General features: G+C 34.4%; 1 protein-coding gene across 2 annotated transcripts in view; it reads right to left on the bottom strand.

Annotated features, from left to right (window-relative positions):
• Positions 1-21,146, bottom strand: part of LOC149783128 (uncharacterized) — a 49,524-nt gene that overhangs the window by 16,738 nt on the left and 11,640 nt on the right. Inside the window, exons 5-9 of one of the 2 annotated variants that reach the window (XM_089931352.1) lie at positions 17,559-17,758; positions 15,073-15,187; positions 9,882-10,024; positions 6,695-6,748; positions 1,871-2,010 (exon numbers count right to left, since the gene is read on the bottom strand). In XM_089931352.1, the coding sequence (XP_089787478.1) occupies positions 1,871-2,010; positions 6,695-6,748; positions 9,882-10,024; positions 15,073-15,187; positions 17,559-17,758 (652 nt within the window). The remainder of the gene's footprint in view (positions 1-1,870; positions 2,011-6,694; positions 6,749-9,881; positions 10,025-15,072; positions 15,188-17,558; positions 17,759-21,146) is intronic. The other variant, XM_089931353.1, reaches the window with a different exon arrangement.

The following is a 21,146-nucleotide window of genomic DNA, read 5'->3' as shown; positions in this document are numbered from 1 at the left end:
TACAGTACAGTGGCTGACCCAGGTTGGTCCAATGGTAATCTTTGAACTCGCAAGACTGATATACTAACCACAGAGCTAATGCAGCTCCCATAAACACCTCCCCTTGATATCTCGTGCACACAAGGGTCCAGAAACACAGAACGCACTAAAAGCAAGGGCATGAGTTACCAAGGGATCTCCTAAAAGTCCACTAGACATCCAAAGAATCAAGCAGTTGGGGGGGGGGGCGTGTTTATTGACCGAATCATCGTTTTATTATTGCATCAAGAATAATTGTCAACAAAGTGCTTTTTCTGATGAAGTTCATTATTCTCTATAAATTACATTATTTTCAAAATGTCTAACATCTGAAAGATCAACAACATGATTCAAACTGGTTTCAACAACCAACAAGGTACGCGAAAACATTCACGTATTATGTCATGGCTTTCTGTTTTGTTGATGAGTCTGGTTTCTAGAGTGATGTATAATAGTAATTTGCGAAATACAGAAGCAGGGAATCAGATTAAAATGCAGCATTTATTTCATGTGATGTCAGGCCTCAATTTTTGTATTTTTTTTCAATCAGTAAAATACTGATGCCATAATTTCATTGCAAGTAATAGTGAAACTTCTTATTGTCCTTAAGGATATCTCTAAGCATGAATTCATAAATTCTCACAATGGACTGGATCTGTAGAGCAAAGCTCTTTATTTTATGCAGTACTCAGTTTGCTTGGTTACCTACGCATCTTTAATAACAGTTATGACCGAGTAGAATAATTTAAGGCAGTTTAATTTGATTATGTACACATTGACATGTATAACAGTGTTCGATTGATCAAATGAAAAGAGTTACCTGACATATGACAGAGGACGCTGGTTCTTAAGCATATAGGATTTGTATGCCTTTTAACTTTTTCTTTTATTCCACCTCCTTTATTTGAATCAAAAGATGTGATTATAATAGGAAAAGAGACCTGCTTTTTATTTGGCATAACAATACAACAAAATGCTTCCACTAGTTCAATTACAAAACAGTGGGCACTTAGTTAGGTTCTCAGAGAACTGTTTGCGGACATAGCTGTCATGGTAGATTGACAAGTTTTAAGTTTAATTACAAGAGGACACATTGCATTTATGATGATCACGCTTAAAAGGAACTAAAAGATAGACCTAGAACACAAATTTCAATGGATAAAAAAATTGTTTAATTTGTATTCATTTATTAAAGTACTGCCTTCACTAGACGGGACATTATCATTGATCGAAACTACCTTGAATATCATTAATTACGGTGTACTAAGAATGTTGTTTGGAAAGAAAATGTAATAAATTATATGACTTCATATTAAAAGTTGATATTTCATAACGTTGATTAAAATTTCCAGGTTCTTTACTGTTTTCAACAATTAAACGAGCAATATATCAAAGTTTCCATTACCAAAAAATGATCACAATTTTCTTCAAGTTCAACAAATAAGGATAATGTTTGGGGGGTATTTTCTGCTTTAAAAAATGGGATCCACACCTGACCCCTCATTATAAATGGGTTCATGAGTTATCAGGGTGTGAGTTATCAAGGGAGCGGTGTAGGTGTTAGTTTGTAAAATCAAATGTATTCAAGAGACTTTCATTGTATTCACAAGAATGAGTACAGATGTAATCTTCATCAGTTGCTCATCTGGATTATCTTTAACCACTTTGTGAAATATGCAAGATCAGATATGTTTACATGGAACATGGATGCCCCACCAAACTATGTCTAGAAATTAGAACTGATCTAAATGAAAATATAACCATGGTGTAATGTAGGAGGGTAAAGTTGTATGCCTCTATTATTCGTGTTAGAGGATTTTTAACAAAAGGGCAGGGAAACAGTCTAATTCACCTTGTCTATCAAAGCTGTCAACTCTCAATATACAGACTAGAGCAAGGTATCTGTTGACTTCTCTCAGATACAGAACTGTGCCGTTATTCAGTTTTATTACTGAAGAGCTCTGTGTGTCAAATATGGAGTCATCTCTTCCACTGAAAGTAGAATAAGAAAAATCCAAGCATTTTATGTAGCATATATACAATCAAACAATATTTTATGTTTAACATTTTGGACAATATAATGAGATATGTAAATTAAGCAACAAAACAAAAATTATAAGTGGCATAACTGATCTCTCATAATAGGTCATAAAAGGATATATGCATGTAGACTTCATTTCAACAAAAATGCCATGTTTTAACAAAGCTAATAAAGTAGTTGTAAATAACGTACTGTCATATCGGGGATACACCGATTTGTAATTTTGGGGATTGCTAATGTAGATAACAGTATCTGGTTTCATCCTGGACTTAACCTTTCACTATTTAGATGAAGAGCATTTGACAATGTGGGAAGAATATACCATCACACATATTGATTGAGAAGAAATATCTATTCATAATTTTACTACAACATCACCACTCCAATATCACTGACATTCAATAAATCAGAAACTGCCATCTGACTCATTTGAGTAGTTGATTTTTCTTGTTTAAAAAAAATCCATTAAGGATTTTTATTTTTACAGCCAACAAAATATCCATTTAAATTTAAAACAAAATATTTATTGCTAAAAAGTTTAATTTTATTCCAAAGATTGTACAAGATGAATTTTGAGAAACTCTAAATTAACTGAATTTTAGATTATATAAAGACAAGATCAGGGCTAAGATTCAAGTACACTATATTTTCGCATACCAGCAATTGGAATCCAGCCCATATGTTACCTTGACCTTGAGTCACTTCTCTGCCTCAGGTCTTTCATTGAGACAGATACTGTTTCCTAAAGATTTAATTCCACTGGACTTAAATCATTGAGAATGGTCCAGTGGCAATTTTTGGAGTTTGCGATCTTGAACTTTAACAATGTTCTTCACCTAGACTTTCTTCATTCCTAGTAAAATGACAGACCTGCCAACACTAACAAGACATCCTCTGTAAGGCAGTCTTCATTCCTAGTAAAATGACAGACCTGCCAACACTAACAAGACATCCTCTGTAAGGCAGTCTTCATTCCTAGTAAAATGACAGACCTGCCAACACTAACAAGACACCCTCTGTAAGGCAGTCTTCATTTCTCCTCAAGTTAGACATGTTCTAAGCAGTGACAAAATATGATAAACTGATAATGGCAAGTTGGAAAAAGAGCATTAAAAAAGTAAGAAGTGTTAATCAAGACTGATGCAGTGACAGTGAACATTATGTAAAGTAAAAAGTTTGTGTAAAATACACTTGTTCCTTCATAACCACCAGTACTGTTTCAAAGACTGCATTTCCAAACCCCATGGAGCTCAATTGCTTCTTGCTATCTCTCAACATGATATAATCATTGACTATTGTTTTTAAATTTATGTGCTGACAGCAATCATCTCACCTGCCATGAGAGATAGCAATTATCTCACCTGCCATGAGACATACTCAGGTCAACATATTGTGTTTAAAAAACAACTGTTGACTTGTCTGCTTTTCTTTAAAACCAAGAATCTGAATATTCCTTTTTATTCTTCTGTACTATTAAAACTTGCAGAGATTTATTGTCCCTTTCATCTTTAACATGTATTGCTTGGTAGACAAAAAGTTTAGAAAATTCTATAGGTGGTGATCTATAGTTAGTGTGTACTTATGAGATAGGGACTGGTTTAAGATGTAAGTTATTTGCATTGGCAACATGCACAATCAAGAAAATGCTAGCATACCTCAATGCTATTTTTATGTACTGGGACAGAATTTTCAAGATGGCTGGTGTGGTGACCATGCTTGATGTCAGATTGGGACAATTTTCATTAGGCCCAACTAGAAATCATTATTCTCCAAACAAGTCTACAATTCACATAATTAATCTCCTTGCAATGACCTTGACCTTTTGGTGATGGGGGTGGGGGTGGCATGGCTAGGGTATAAAATACAACATCGGATCAAGATATAAATTTTTCAGAGTTTCAGGAACTTGCAGAAAGTTATGTGCAAAGCAAGCAAATGTTAATGGACAGAATGCCACATCATAATAAACCCAACATAATGCAAGCATATAAAAATAGTTCTAGTAGTGCCAAAAAGTACTGTATTTACTAGGGTGCAACTGCAAACACCCAGCTCTGCAGTTGCATAATGCACTGGCAGATCTGCATATATGCAGTATGTTAAGAGGAATCAGTAGAACAAACAGCATAGACCCTGATCTGTTGATGCATTATGCTTTGGCAGATCAGGAGCTCTGTTGTTTGAAATTTGTCTTATCAGTGTGTATATAAAGTATAAATAAACTGTTTATGTACCTGAAATCAACGAATTGTTCAAAAGTATATATTTCATTCATACAGTCTGTACATATATGAGCTGGCAGACACAAAAACAGCCCAACTACCTTTATAGCTATTTAGCCATCCTTAAAATTCTCTGATGTCCTCCAACCAGCAGATTAAAACTGCTGTGAGTTACTTTTCCCCCATGATTCTAGGACTATATATTTTTTTTGTACATCTGCCAATGTCAAATATTTAAAACCACATTGAAAACATTATCACCTACTTAAACTTCTGCTTCAGGAAATAGCAAACCAAACTGAAATTTAAGGATGGCCAAAACACGCCCCACCAGACAATACAGGAAAACAATTGTCAGATCTGGAGGTAGAGAGAGTGAGAGAACAAACAGACAAACAGACAAGACAGAGAAGATAATTTACACTTGTATATAAATAGTGAAGACAGCAGACAATAAGGCCTTGCAAGACAACTTAATTCTTAAAATAAGTGAATGACCTTCACCAAACCAAATCCCTATTATTATTATCAATATTATTTCTACTACTACTACTACTATCAAAAGTAAAGATTTAGTATTTTTCACTCATACGTGTTAGTACAGATATGAACCTATTACAACAACATAAACCAATCAAACACCCTATATTTTTATTATTATTGAAGCAACTAATATTATAAATATTACTAATAATTAATTACTACTACTAATAACTATTGTTATTATTATTAATATTAAAGCAATTACTATTAGTTATTATTATTAATTACATTACTATTACTCTTAATAATATTACCATTATTATTACTGCTGCTAACATTACGCACTAATATCAGGAAAAACCAATATTCAAAATATACTTCAAGTTCTGGGGTAAGACGGTCATAATTTAACTGTTAATTATTACTGACCATTTATTATTCAATATACTGTACAACATTTCCCATTTAAAAAACGATTTCTTTTTTAAATGATTACAATTTTTGTGAAAAGTCAGCTCCGCAGCAACTAGACCAGTTCATAACAAAATACAAGGCAGTGTTATTTCTCAAGTATAACATTCTGATCATGACATGCAATAGAGAGAATATCTAGCTTAGTTTAACACAGCCTTTTTATGACGGCATGATACAACGGTCCTTCACTATAACAAATCTTGCTATGACATGTAAAATATGTGCAGATATACAAATATACAGTAAAACATGTGTAGATATACAAATATACTGTAAAATATGTGTAGATATACAAATATACTGTAAAATATGAAATTTTCATGGGTTTAAATGTGTTGATTTTTGCCAAAAAGCAATTTCACACATTAATGACCAGTGAGGCAAATAAATAATTAAGCTGAGTTTGAAATTCAAGTATTTTCTTTTTCTTTCAAATAGAACTCCACAAAAAAAAGAACTGTTAAATGCCAAGTGAAAATTTCTGATTGCACTAACACTTGTAACCACAGCCAAAAAGTCATATTACAAAAGTCCTCAAACCTTGAACAAATTTATTTTAGTGGTGCATAATGTAGTGTGGTTACAGTATATACTTGCATAAAAGTCGACTCCAACTGTGATCAACATGTACCTTGATCTGTCATCAAATAATGCACCAGTAGCTTAGGTTCTGAGTTGTTTGTTTGACAAAGTTCATAAATGCAGATCTACTGAAGCATAATGCGAAGCAGTTCTAGGTCCATACAGTTTGCAGTTGGCCCTATCTTAGAGAGGCATGTATAAACATAACTAAAAACATGCATACCAAATTTCATCTACCTAGGACAAGAAACATTGACGTTTTCATCAATAATTCCCGACAGTGCAAAACTCTGATAAATATGTGTTTATTTTTTTTAATCATGCTAACGAGCTAGCCAAATTTGGACAGAGGGATTTAGTGTGCACTAAGTTCATTGACCATATTTCATTCATGCTGGTGAAGTGTGATGTTCAATCAACTGTGCCTCAGAATCTGTCTGTCTCTAACTGTACTTCTCTTACCATGTGTAACCTTCTCTCAGCTCCACTTTAATTCTATCCGAAAGGTTGTGGATAGCCTCTAAATGACTAATCATGGGCTGTAAAACAATCCAGCCTAAAACACAACAGTACAGTGTAATTCAGATGTGACTCCAAATGTAAATCTCAGAGATTTTGATTTGTAGTGGAATAGACTTTAGTTGATACTACAGACACAAGTGGAAAAGGGTCAGTACACTTTGTGTACTGTATATGAATTGAAAAAAGCAAATCAAGATGTACCCTAAAGATGTATGTATACACATAGAGCTTTGCTACACTGAATACATGTACATAATTATAAAGAAAAATTTCCATTGACAGGATACCATATTTGTTATAATGAAGGACTACTGCAATATACTGAGGTGACCTGTCATGAGTAGTGACATACATAGCGTTTCTTTGACTCCGATTTGATTCGATACCTAGCCAGTACTCCTCTTCTCTGAAATGAATTTGATATTAAATAAAGAGTGAGTTTATATAAGAGAGTATACATATTTATACAGATCTTAGACTGGTTTCAATGAAGAGCAGATAGCAGTCAAGTAAATTTCTGAAACAATAAAGCAAACAAACTGCAAACTTTTTTTTAGTAAATATTGTGCATTCAGTGAACTCATGAAAATTTGATAATGATGTTCCTTATAGGAATAATAATTATATTTTTTGATCTCATGCATCAGACAACTGTCATTTAGTGTACATATTTAAGACAAAATTATTTTCTCCCAACCACTCAGTTCTGGCAGGTTATAATGTACTTAATTTCATACAAGCAAGTCACATGAACTTGTTGCTCACAAATCTGACTGAGTTTACAATGATCAAAAACAAATAAAAACAACAAACTAAAATAAATCAGCCCAAGTCTGAGTATATCAACTTCAGCACACAATAAACATATATTCAACACATTACAGCAGTTCAATTTCTACCTCCCCGCAATTTACATCAAACGTGGCAATGCAGTGAAACTACATTTTTGTCTCAATCCATTAAGCATGAAAATAATGATTTCATTAATCAAATAGCATGTGCAAGTTAAAATCATTTGTCAAATAAGATTTCTTGCAAGTAACCTAAATTTAACATTAAAAAAAAAAATTCACATGTTGAGACCACTGTAGAATTAGCAGTCAAAACAATTAGGAACCATTTCCCCCGATAAGACAGGAAGTTTCTTTCCAGAAACTGAAATTTACATATCAGGACATCTGAACATATCGAGCTCTAATATACACAATGGACTTGCTTTTGAACTGTAGTGTCCATATTTGCAGGGACTAGTCTAAAACAGAAAGTCCCTGCTAAACCCTGGGTTTGACGATAAGAGGGATGGAGTGGAGGGAATTTTCTAAAAATGAGGTAAATTTAACAAAAGTAGGGGAGGGATTTCAAAAAAATATGATGAATGATTTTTACAAAAAATATTTAAGTTGCTATTTTTTGTTGAAATCATCATGAATCCTAACCTTGAATTGGCCCTGGATTCAAATTGTATGCTGTCTTAGAGTGAACCATAGGTTTCAACACAAACTTGAGGCCTCTCCCTTTCCAACACTTAGAATGCATTTTTTTTCATGGGTATCAATTTTCATGATGTCTGAAAATGATGTTATCATCACTACTTAAATTCCAAAATCTGGAAACGATAATCATTTATTGGTCTTAAAATATTTCATTTGTTGCAATATGGAAATTTACAAAAATTGGTACCCAATGTAAAGTAGAACTTGCAGAATATAAAAGCAAATAAAACTGGCATAACTAAACAAAGAAATACAAAGAAATCTTTGAAATAAAGAACACCTCAACAACAACACTTTATACAAATGCATATTCTCCATCAAAAGTGTAGACTCAACAAAAGTACCACAAATGGCACCATATACAATCACCCCATGTTCCACACTTGTCAACGTAGCAGTAGCTAACTAAGGAAATTACTAACCAATGGGTCTCATTGTCCTAGACCTTTGGTCTAGGCATGCAGTCTTGAACTAAAGTTACTGTGCAGAAACTAATATTTTCTTATCTGACTTATTATGACTGTGACCCCTGACCTATAGATGAAAGAAGCTCTAGAACAAAATTATCCTGCAAAACCCAATAATTTTAGGCATCATGACCTTGATCACTGACCTTATAGCCATACAATTTACAGGCGTCTTCCATACCACAAGAGCAAACTCTCCACAAACTTTAGTTAAGGTATATGGCCAAGAATTAAAGTTAGTATGTGTCAAACATTTTTGTTCATAGTCACACAGTTATTCACATTTCGACTTCTTATCCCCAAAAATCAATAGCCTTTCGTCTTGCAAGTAATTCAAAAACCTAGGTGAAGGTATACGGATGATAACTGAATATTTTATGAGGAAACCATTTTTCTTCTTTGAGTCACATTAACCTCATATTTTGACCACAACATCAAATAGGCTTCTTTCTTACCCCAAAAGCAGGCCATAAAATAAGTATGTGACTAGAACATGTTATTGTGCAGAAACAAATTTTCCCCACTATTTTAGTCACCATGACTTTTTACCTTTTAATCCATAAATCAATAGGATTATTCCTTACCCCAAGTGCAAGCTATCCACCAAGTTTGGTCCTGGAATGTCATGCAGAACCTGTTACTGGGCAGAAACCATTATTCTTCTTTCAGTCAGTGAACTTGAACATTTATCCACCCATCCCCCAATAGACTTCAGCCTCACAAGTGCAAGCCATCCAAAAAGTTTGTTTCCAATATTTGTGACTGAGAACTTGTACTATTGTTTGGAAATCTTTTTACTTTTGTAGTGACCATGACCTATGACCTTCTAAAGCCAAAATGGATAGGTTTCATCATTATCCCAAGTGCAAGTCAACCACAAATTTGGGTAACTGCTGAAGCTGGCAAGCTTGAGGTACCGTGTGGTTGGACAGACAACATCGTAACAGGATATGATCTGCATTATGGTGGGCTTATCAAAATTACTATTCCCATGGAGAATTTATTAGAATGAAACAAACTAACACCTGCAAATGTTTAGCATATTCTTGTAAGATACGTCTCCAATGTGGCAATGAAATATAATATTCTGTTTTTAAATGGGGATTAATAATACAATCATTCTGGTAAATGATGATTTAGGCATTACACAGGAGATTTTTTTTTTTTTTTACTATAGGCCCATTTGATTGAACAGAATGAATGCCATATCATATTCAAGCAGCCATTTGCAATCAAATCTAATTCAGTATAAGCTTGGCCATTACGATGTTTGACCATCATGCTGGTGAATAAATGTCAAACATCTTAATGACCAGGAACTTCGGAGTTAAGTGTTAGTCATTTTGTTATGAATTTCAGTATTTTCACATTTTAATACCACAAATGATGGAACTGGACTGTATGTCTTTCCGGATTTTTGAGGTTTCTTATTTTTATAGTCTTTTGGGTGTTTTGGGCCACTTGTCCACAAATCCCCCAAAATTTATACCAGTCATGGACAATGGGATCTGTACAATGTCAAACCCTTAATGTTCCCCCACAGTGACTGACATGATATCAGGACAACAAAAATACTTACCCATAAATACATGACACATCAATTACAACGTCGATCATATCACAGCAGAGTTCATAGGACTGCATATCTACAGGTGAGCTGTCCGTGGCAATGTAAATCTTGCTAACTACATCAAAGAGGAAAGCCTTTTCTATTCCCGAGTTCTAGAAATAGAATAATCAAGCTTGACTTGAAACTTGCTGCATATAGGAAGTATTTCATATGGTTGAATATTTTTTTTTAACCTGGTTGCAAACCGTGAACAATTGTGAGGAATGGAAATTTTTTTAAAATGCACAATTTTATCAACAAAATCTAACATTTGTAAAACAAAATAATTCTGGTTTTCTCTGGAACATGTGCAGTTTGTACATTCATCCCTCTAAAAGATGGGGAAAATGATTCAGATCTTTTACATATTTTACATTCTCCAACCAACCTTTCCTATCAGTGGTAACACTACTGTATCTGCTTCCAATGAAAGTGACAAGACTTTCCTAATTTTGATTCTGCGCCATTTGGAAGATCTAGATTGGAGCATTATTCAAATGCATGCTGGGATACATGATGAATTTGTTTTTGAGAACAGATAAACACTATAAGGCGGAACCCAATTGCTAAATGGTCACTTGGTAAAATATCCACAGCTAGCAGATTAGTATGTTCACTTGGGATAGTATCCAAAGCTAGCAAATCAATATGGACACTCTGAATAGAATCCTAAGCTAGCAAATCAGTATGGTTACATGGTGAGTAACTCCAATAAATCAAACCTCCTACAAATCTGTGTTGATCCTGATAGACAATGCATGTGTGCATTTTGGATTTTTAACATAGCTTTAACAATCCTTTAGCCATATCCAGACATGATTTTGGTCTTCCATTAAAAAAAAAGCTGAAACATTTTTATGGGGCTTTGAGGGTCTTCCCACAATGGGGGTCTCAAGGCAGTGACCCCAATCCGGGGGTCCAAAAATGCATTTTACACTCATAAAAAACTGCTCCTGATGCAACTTATGATCATAAAATAAACCAAAATAATGAAAAACTAATAAACTTACCAATAATATTCAACTTGACTTCAATAATTTTACAATATTTATAGTCACATGAATTTGTTCTCCAGTACTATTGATGTGGAAGTTATTTCATGTGACTATCAGTGTTCAAATCATAATTAAGCAAATATATTATACTTCTCTCTTTTCATAACAAATCTATAAAATAAACACCCAAGTACATCAACTAAATACAAATAATCCCATACATTCACTTGTCTTTTTCTCCAATGGACACAACCTGTTGACGTGCCAGTCGAGCTCTTTTTATGGCTTTGGCAAAGATTTCTTTGGCCTTCCATTTGTCATCACTGATTTTATTTGGCTCAATGTACAATCATTTCTTTTCCTTCACAATGAGAGCCTTTTTCCTTTCAAGCTGGTGCTTGTCTTGGCATCCTGTCCAACCCAGTCACCTTATCATGACACCATGCCAACCAGTCCTAACTCTAACCTCTTAATGCTGAGCACCAAATGCTGCTAGTACCATTGTTATAAGTACTTGGTAAGACTAGGCCGGGATTTGAACCTATGACCTCCCGCATCCAAGGTGGACATTCTAAATGCTTAGTCAATCAGAGTGGTCATATGTTGGTCTGAGGTCACCTGTTTATTAAAATGTGTAATTTTGCTGCATGCAAATTTTTCCAGAACACAGTTTAGACATTTACTGGTTTTGGTAAAAGCATTATGTATAAAGTTTAATTCCAATCATACCTAAATCAATGCATACTTACCCGCACACAAAAACCACTCAAAACTGAATACTCACAGTGGGTTACTTCCCTTCTGAGGATAAAGCCACCACCACAGTGTAAATTTGGTGGTCAAATACTACCAGCAGGAATCTGTATGCTTTGATAACTACATAATAATCAATTCATACTGCATTTTCTAAGATCAACAATGGCATTAGTGAAGAATGTGAATATTTTACCAAATATGTAGGAAAATATCAGAAATTTTTTACATGCAAATGTGATGTTGCAAGATAAAATGCAGCAAACCTTATACCAATATCATCACAGTGAAGAACATCTGACCTGCCTGGTTGTTTATTTATCTTTTTGTATGATTGGATTTCAATGTGAGACAAAAGGCAATGATCCCAGTCAATATGTACATGTATTATTGCACAATGATCATGTACTAAGGGTTCAAAATAGCATTTGGACAGCGATATATTCTAAATTCTACATTCCATGCATCCATGTATTTTGTGTGTATTTTGCACGCGATTCCATGGTTACATTATCAACTAAAATTCCATGCACCAAATAAATCCGGATTTATTTTGCACAGATGTAAAAGTAAAACCTGACAATGATATGTAGCTTCATTACTTTTTACAATGCAAAGCCATTTAGGGTCTGTTCTAGAACTTAAAATATTTAGGAAAATTCCCCGCTCCATTTGAAAATATGCTTGAAAATCACTCATTCTGTAATATGGGATGGTGACCTAAAATACTAAAAATAAAGTACTATTATTATTATTACTTGTAAAAGACAGAAACTTCTGCACTCAGATCAAAACATGCATACAAATTAAATGGTCAAAAATGTAAGAATGATAACGTATTCAGACCTGCCAAACCTAACTATACCTCAGTAAGGCAGTGAATTTGTTTCCTTAAGTTAAACCAGATTTCCGTAAGGTGCAAACAAAATATCCTGAACTGCAAAAAAGCTGGAAAAGATGAACTAAAAAAATTCAGAAGTATGACTTGAGACTGATGTAGAGTTGGTAAAAATTATATTAAGTGAAAGATTATGTGAAGTACACTTAGACCTTAGGCAGATACCGGAAGTACAGTTTCACATACTGTAGATCCAAAGCCCATGGAGTTGAATGATTTCTTGGATCCCCCAACATGACATAGTCCTTGACTGTTCTTGAAATTTTGTATGGCAACAGTAACCATTTCTCCCGCCCGCAATGAGATGTACTAAACAACCCGTTTTGTCAATTAAATGTAATTGTTCCCTTGCTGCTTTTTTCCAACAAGAATCTGAATATTCCTTTTTGTTCCTCTGTGCTTTCTATTAAAACTGTCTACATGGGTTATTGTCGCTTTTGTCTGGAACAGTATTGCTTGTTGGATACCATTTTAGAAAATGTAATAAGCAACAGTTTGATCATGCAGACTGTCATGTTATAAGGAACAACAGCCAGATTGCAAAATGTATATGCTTGACCATGAGGCTAATCAGTCGCTTCATAAATGATGCGAGTGTACGCCAACATAAAAAAAGACGTGGAGAAGCCAGTTGTGTATAACATGGTCATACGAACTTGTTATTGGCGCCTTATTTGGCGGTGTGCAATTCACAGGTAAGTGGCAGGAATTGCTGGTGTTGAATCAAAAGAACACTGAATGTCATAAATCCACCCTTGACAGACTGCTGGGGAGGGGCAATGTCTGCTAATTATGTAGACCATGGATGAATTGACATCCACTCGGAATTGAGCAAGGCATGCCCACCATTGGAATCGCAAGTTTAAATCTAGTGTCTTGAAACTAAACGTCAGTAGTCGCTAAACCATCTTGCAGGAATTACATAAGGAAGTTCTAAGCTACTCCGACGTCATTTGAAATTGGCAGGGAAACATTGTTATTCTGGGAATTACAAAGGAGCTTCAGAAAGGTCAGTGACATATTTGCTTGATTGTCGCAATCTATTATGGCAAGGTAATTGTACTTTATGTGCAGTATGTATATTTCATTACTAGAATCGTTAGTATGTAGAATTACCATTTGTTGGGTTTGATTCATTTGTATAGTTTTACATGCATATTTTGAGATATGAGCAATGTTTATGTAAAGAATTAATATTGTAATTCTCTATTTGGTTAATTCGTAGTAACCTAGTGCATTTATTCACGTGATATTCTAGATTTGCAAATGTTGAATTAAATTATAACTTTGTATAATGGTTGCAGTGTGCAACATTAGTTAATGAGTACTGGACTATTTGTGTAAACTTTGTAGGAGTATAATGTGTAAGGATATATTAGCGCATGGATATGTGGATATCTGTGTACACTTGTTGAAGTGTAATGTACACAAATGCATCTGATTACATGATAATGTTCTGTATAATGAGATTGAGAATCTATATATACCGATGTGATGAAATCTACTGATACATGCATGATAAGCAGTTGATACCGTGTATACCATACCAGAAAGTATGGGTATTTTGATGTGCACGAATGCGTGACCAAAGAAGATAATGGCTTATATGATGATAGATTGTTGTTTAGTGTGAGGCTAGATAGTAGAGGAATATACTAATGTCCTTGTGTGTGTTCGGACAGGAAGCTTTTAGGGACCGGAGGAGTTGTAGGAGACAGAGAAGGGAAATACCCTGGTACAGTTGGTCCAGAGTCTCTGGGAGACAAGAGGAGAGAACGGAAGTGGAAGGTTGAAGAATGTGGGTGTTGGACTGAAGGGGTACTGAATACCAGTCAAGAAATACTACAGATCAAGAGATGAGTAGAAACACAGGACAGGAGGAAAATCTATCACTAAGTCAGATGATGAAATAGGCCATCACTTGGTTGAGTGAAAGACGAGTGATAGGGTTTTGAATATTGAATTTCATTTGAGGAATGATTACCTGTAACTGAATGGCATCAAATTTGTTGTTCATTTCAATTTCACCTTTTGTGTATTCAGTAATTTAACTGTCAGCATCGCTGACTGGGGGCTCAGAGATTTGCATCTCTATCACTACTTCAATTTCTAACAAAAACGAGCCAGGGTGGGTCTTCTGTAATAATTAAAGATAATACTGGGAGCACCCCACCCCAACCTAAGGTAATCAACAACGAGACACCCTTTACACAGACATTTTGCATGAAAGAATATGTTTAATTAAAAAGCATCTGATGTACTACTGTAAAATTCGTCTGGTTCAAAGGCTCACTCCACTGAACCTAGTATGAAACCCAGAATCAAATATGGACATGCCAGGATCCTAATTTTATTGCAACAATATTTCCATAATTTTTGTGTTTATTGTAGAAGTCCATATTTTAAGGGCCAAATAAAAATGACTTACAATCAAATCATTAAGTTTTGTAATGTCTGCATACTGATATAAAAAAATTGCAAATTAAATGAACACAATTTAATTTATTATACTTACTGATATTAAAATGTTGAGTAGGTTTTCCAATGTTGGCAACTGAGGAATCAATTTCTGCACTACTTTACTGAAGGCCTCAAATATAGAGTGGTCATAAATACTGGTCAAGTAAAAACTGAAATTCAAAAAATGGCAAACAATTGAAACAGCATTAAAATGTAACGATATACAACCACCTTTCATTAATAAAAATTTAAGGGGACATTGTGAGAACAATTATAAAGCTACAGCTGTTATATCAAGCCTGTCCAACTGGATGTGTTTCACCCTAATGATCAGACATACCTTGTGCGTCAATGATTTGTTAGACCTGAATATGCTGTCCTAATTGTTAGACATACATGAAGCCCCAATGATCAGAGAAACCTTCAAAAGGCCGCCAGACACACCTGGACATGCCACCCTAACAAGCAGACACATATAACAGTTTTTATGTGTATAAATTCAGTTTATTTTAATTTGACCATTTTTTCTTCTTGAATTTACAAATATTATCTATTTAATAAATTCATGCAAACAATATGTAACCTGGAAGGATCAACAGAGTTCTCAACAGATTTCCAAACTGAAGAGTCAGTTGACCCTTTACCCCCAAATATAAGGAGTCAAAATTAAAATCTCAAGAGTCAAAACTAAACTCTTGCAAGTCAATTTGTTTGGACAGTCATGAGCCCATAGCTGTGATTCCTCGTTATTGGTGGAAAAAAATGTTTAAGATATATTGTCTCCTGCTGAATAATGAGAAAAACCTTTTCAATATTTTGTAAGAAAAATACACATTTTTGTAAAAGTGTTTCTCTTTACAGTAAGTTACTGTATGTATATTTTGTGTATGAAATAGACAGGATTATTTTAAAGGCCTAATAATCATGATCAATCCCTCAACACAAAAAGTTGTTGAGGCACCACAGCTGACTTTACAGCCAATTATCTCCATCATTCCCTGTTCTTTACTGCCAGTCGGGAATCTCCAAATCCCATGCCTGTCCACTCCTTAATGTTGTCCTACTTTATTATATTCTGAACTTTCAGATCATTTTATATGCAAACATATACCCATACAACTATGAAGATTATATATTATTCAAAATATCAGTGATGTACATCACAGAATTGTCAGTTCACTTTTCCACTCTTCCTTAAATTTTCTAACTTATTTCTGAGACTGACTCTTCTCCTCAGAACTGACAAATTTAAGAGAAATTCTGGTACTAGTAAAGTCATCAGCGGATTCAATAATCAGAAAAAAATATAATTCCTTTCACATGCTTCTTTGTATATCAGAATAATGTGTCAGAAAATTCATCAACATCAGGTCGTTTCCGAGTCAAAGACTGAAAAGAAAATATACTTCTTTGCACCACTGTGATTTTAAAGTTCAGATGTATGCACTGAGTGTTATGTCCATTTGATTTTAAAGTTCAGATGTATGCACTGAGTGTTATGTCCATTTGATTTTAAACTTCAGATGTATACACTGTGTGTTATGTCCATTTGATTTTATTCTGAATAATCCATAATTAAAACGTTCGAGATTATAAACGTTTTGCTGATTTAAGCTAATTAATTGCCAATAAAACACAACCCCACACCGAAAATGCCCTTGCGAGAAGCCACATATTTCCATTTTGTTTAACTGATTATATTTTTGAGCACAATCAAACAAATGCAGACATTTTATCAAAAATGAATCCAGTGAAGTCATAAATGATTCAGAACTTTTAAACATCCCGCTAAATGGAGCAACTTGCCAATAAAACAATTTAAGTTGGTCTACTTCCAGTGACAACTGGCTTTGCGAGCAGCCCTAAGGATATGCTCCAGTTCTGACCAGTTGATAATAATTTGATGACCAAATATACCAATGCTGATATCTGATCAAATGGCAGTCCATTCATGTCACAACTGTTGTCTTCCTCTATCATAAACTTCAAACATAATCTCAAAACAATCCAAAATAAGTTGGCTGAATCTAACCCTGACTTCAGTGAACTGTTAGCTCTGCCTAGTTAATGTACATCTTCCATTAGTGCGATAATGTTGGCCATCAAGATCTGAACTATTGTCGAGCAGATGTCAATCAGTGGCTTCTACAGTAAATTTGTTATGGACTGAGTACTCATGGCAAGAAATTAAGCTGGAAGTGAATCAAGGGTAATTTAGATTGACATTCCAGCCCAAACCTACATGAGCCGATAAGATGTACAAGTCAAAATTTCTGCACATAAAAAATGGGCCATTTTTAAATTCCAGGCATTAAAACCAGAGGGTACATGTCCATTAAAAACTCAGATAAAGATAGCAAGTTTATGTACTTCGCCATCCTCTGTTACGGTATGGAGATAACAAATCTATCTACTTCTTTTACTCATGAAGAGAACTTCTTTTCTAAGTTGATAATATTCTTAGACTGTAATCATGTATTCACCAGAAGAAAAAAGATGAATAAGTGTACCAAAAACTATTACGCCTTTTGTCTCACACACCTCAGATGAACATTTTCTAAGCCAGCATCTATGAGGTCATCACAAGCTCTCTGATGGATGTCTCGTTGGGCTTCTATTTTATGATCATCTGACAAGCCATCGACTTTGTGGATGAAAACTTCAAACTTTATGCCAGGATTGATTTTGTAGACCCTGGTTACGGTCACATGCAATTTCTGCAAAGCATCCATGTAATCATCCTGAAAATGAAGCAAATATGTTAAGACAAAAATGAGTTCAAAGAACACAAATTCCCAGTTACCTACTGACATAACAACAAAACTCGACCAAAGTCAATCAAGAACTAATGTTTGGACACAGTAAACTACTTCTGGTTGAATACTTTTAAGAGATCTTTTCAGCAAAGCAAGTGTTGTTGTTTTTTTTTAAAATCTAGGCAGTACCTTCATTAAATAGTACGAATACACACACACACACACACACACAGTCATTCATCATTGGGAATACAACTTTGGCTTCTTTTTATCATTATCCACAGGAATTTTGAAAATAAATTGAAACAACGGAACAGTCTTTTAAAGAGACAAAATCTAGTGCTTCATGCATGGATACCAATGACCCAGAGTATCCCCAAAAAAAAGAAAATAATTCCATGAATTTGTGTGTGAAGGTCAGAAGAGAATTAGATTTTGCAATGAGAATAAATTGTTTATCTATTCCTACAAAACCAGAACCTTGAATTTAATTAACAATATGGCAAAAGCAATAATTATTAACACTGGTTTTCATCATGAATTATCCAAATCTTTTTTTCTCTTCAGTTGTCTCACATATTTCACCTATTTAAAATCAAAATGGTTTCTGGCTATCTACAGACTTTCATATTAAGAAACAATATTCTCTGTACCAACCAAAAACATTAGCAGTCATTTTATGCCTGCCTTGCACTGATGTTGAAAATTCCTGTTCAAGATTTTCCAATAACACCATTAAGCTCTTGAATATTATCAGTGTAATTTGGAATGTTATAATTTCCACACAAGAATCCTAACTCCAAAATATCCCAAATGGCTGATGTCTTGGCTTAATGCCAGGATGATCACTGCCAAATGCAGTTGAAACTGCATTATTTTGTTTTTGGTACTGCTCCACTGGCCTAGTGGTTAGAATGTCTGCCTCAGATGTGGGTTCGATCCCCAACCGAGTCATCCTAAAGACTTACAAAAATGGTACTAACAGCTGCCTTGCTTGGCGCTCAGCATTAAGAGGTTAGTGTTAGAACTGGTGTCAAGATAATGTGACTGGGTGGGACATCATGCTACATGTCTGCAGCATAATGCACCAGTGCTAGACATTACTATAAACTGGCACACTGCAGACACCGTAGCGATATCACTGAATTTATTTTAAAGCTACATCAAAAATCCAAATCACACACACATTTAGTTTTTGATAAAAAGTTAAAGTAATAAATGTTGACAAATGCAAAATGCAAGACAGATAATACAATATACAAATATTGCACACCATAAGCTCACTTTTCCTTAGAGCAAAAGAAACTGAACTTGAATTTGTATATAATTTATATCTTATTAATAGATTGTTGTCTTATAATGAAACATCACTACAAGTCCTATCATTACAACTGGTTTATGTTACAAGGTGGGTACAGTCATGCGTCACTTTTCATTATTCAGTTGTAGAATTTAATATACTATGGACTTCATGATTAGGTGGTTTCTCTATAGGGTGACATGCTAAATGGCCCAATGGACAGTGTTGTAATTAGGGAGTACTGTATCAGGTATTCCATTATAAGGCAGTTTCACTACAAGGCAATATACTGTAAGGTTCCCACTAATGACAATATCGCGCAGGACGACTGGATCATGTACGCCATATAGAGGCAGTATAGTGGATGGCCCCCATGCTTTTCTAAATACAAATTTTCACAGTATGAAAAGAAACCAATAAATGCAAAGTATTAGAATCTTATCTTGTAATGAAAAAAGTTTAACCCTGAATAAATGTGTGCCAATAAAATCTCAAACAAAATTTTTCAACCAACCAAGACGATTTGGTTAAAAAATTCCATCATTTAAAGACATTTACAAAAGGATTGTTTAAATTTTGACAAAAGACCTTCAAAACCATATAGTGTTGTATAAACTGAATTTTCTGTAAAATCAAATTGTCTTCTTGTAGTTCAATAAACCAGTCCCAAAACCTGTATTGATACATGGGCTCTTATCATTTCTTGATATGTAATAAAAGGGATGACAATTTTCCATTTCTCCTGTGTTCTATTTAAGAGCTGAAACCAATGCTTCAAGCTACATGTCACTGTGTAATAGTTTCGCACCAAAGTTCAGCTCAGAAATTTGAAATTTTCTAATTCGGGTTTCCTCCAAATATTCCAACCCATTTTTCACATCTGGATATTTGGGATGGAGTATGGGTTCAGAGCAATTACATATCAAAAATTTGAAATCTGCCACCACCGTAAGATAGCTTACCAATGGGCCTAGCAAATTTAAACTATGTTATGTCAACTTGGAGCTGCATGAAATCAATAGGAAAATTATTTATTTCTCAAAAATGGCAAGTATTATAATCGTTGTCTTTAATCCGCTGACAAACTAGATGAAACTCGGCATAGATGAAACCTGAACCAGCACTCGCCATTTACGTTAAGTCACATGACATCACAACCCTCACACAACATCGGAAGTCCAATAGTCACGTGATATATCAACTCCCTTTTAATGTTGTACAAAATTTAAATTATATTAAAAGAAAGTCTGATACCTTTTGTAAAAACCAGAAAGAACATATAATTCTCAACATATTTATTTCAAGAACAACAAGAAACATGGCCAGTCTGACTCATCAAGAAGAGTAGTCTGTTTCCTGCTTTGTATGCTCCCTGCGTGAAAGAGCACATGCCAACTTGGTAGTCACGTGATACAACAAAACTTTGGAAGTTGGTCTTGAAATAAATATAGAGAATTTTGTGCTCTGTCGTTTTTGTATTTTTTTTAATTACAAACAGTATACGACTTTCATTTAATTTTTTCTACAATATTTGAAAATGACGATTGTGAGATTCCGTGAGCTCGTGTGACTACCAACTAAAATCACTAGTACCAGCTCAAATTTCATCAACACATTAGTTTTATCGTCTTTCAGCAGATTAAAGACAACGATTTTAATGCTTGCAATTTCTGAGAAAATAAATAATTTCCATATTGATTTTATGCAGGTATAACTCGATTTAACAAAGGTTAAGTTTGCTAGCCCATCCACAAAGCGGCTATGCTTTAAGGCCACCATGATGGCCTCTTTTGATTCTAGACTGGTTTTCATATAAAAAGCGATACAGATATCGAACTGTCTGTGAAACAAAAAGTCTACCAGACAAGTCTAATCCACTGAGCATTTGGATTGTTTTAACAATTATATATATATATATATATATATATATGGCAATCACCCAAATGATCCATACTCCATACTACAACCTCCTAATATCCTCGTTAGAATTTGATAAATATAACTCACGATCATTTCAGTTACGACTAAATCGTGCAATTGTTTCAAACATCAAGTTGTAAAGCAAAATTCCCG

The sequence above is a fragment of the Sinohyriopsis cumingii genome, chromosome 14 (assembly GCF_028554795.1).
Source record: "Sinohyriopsis cumingii isolate HCF-2022 chromosome 14, ASM2855479v2, whole genome shotgun sequence".
NCBI lineage: Eukaryota > Metazoa > Mollusca > Bivalvia > Unionida > Unionidae > Sinohyriopsis > Sinohyriopsis cumingii.
Note: the sequence above shows the minus strand (reverse complement) of the source record. Positions and strands in the feature narration are given on the sequence as shown.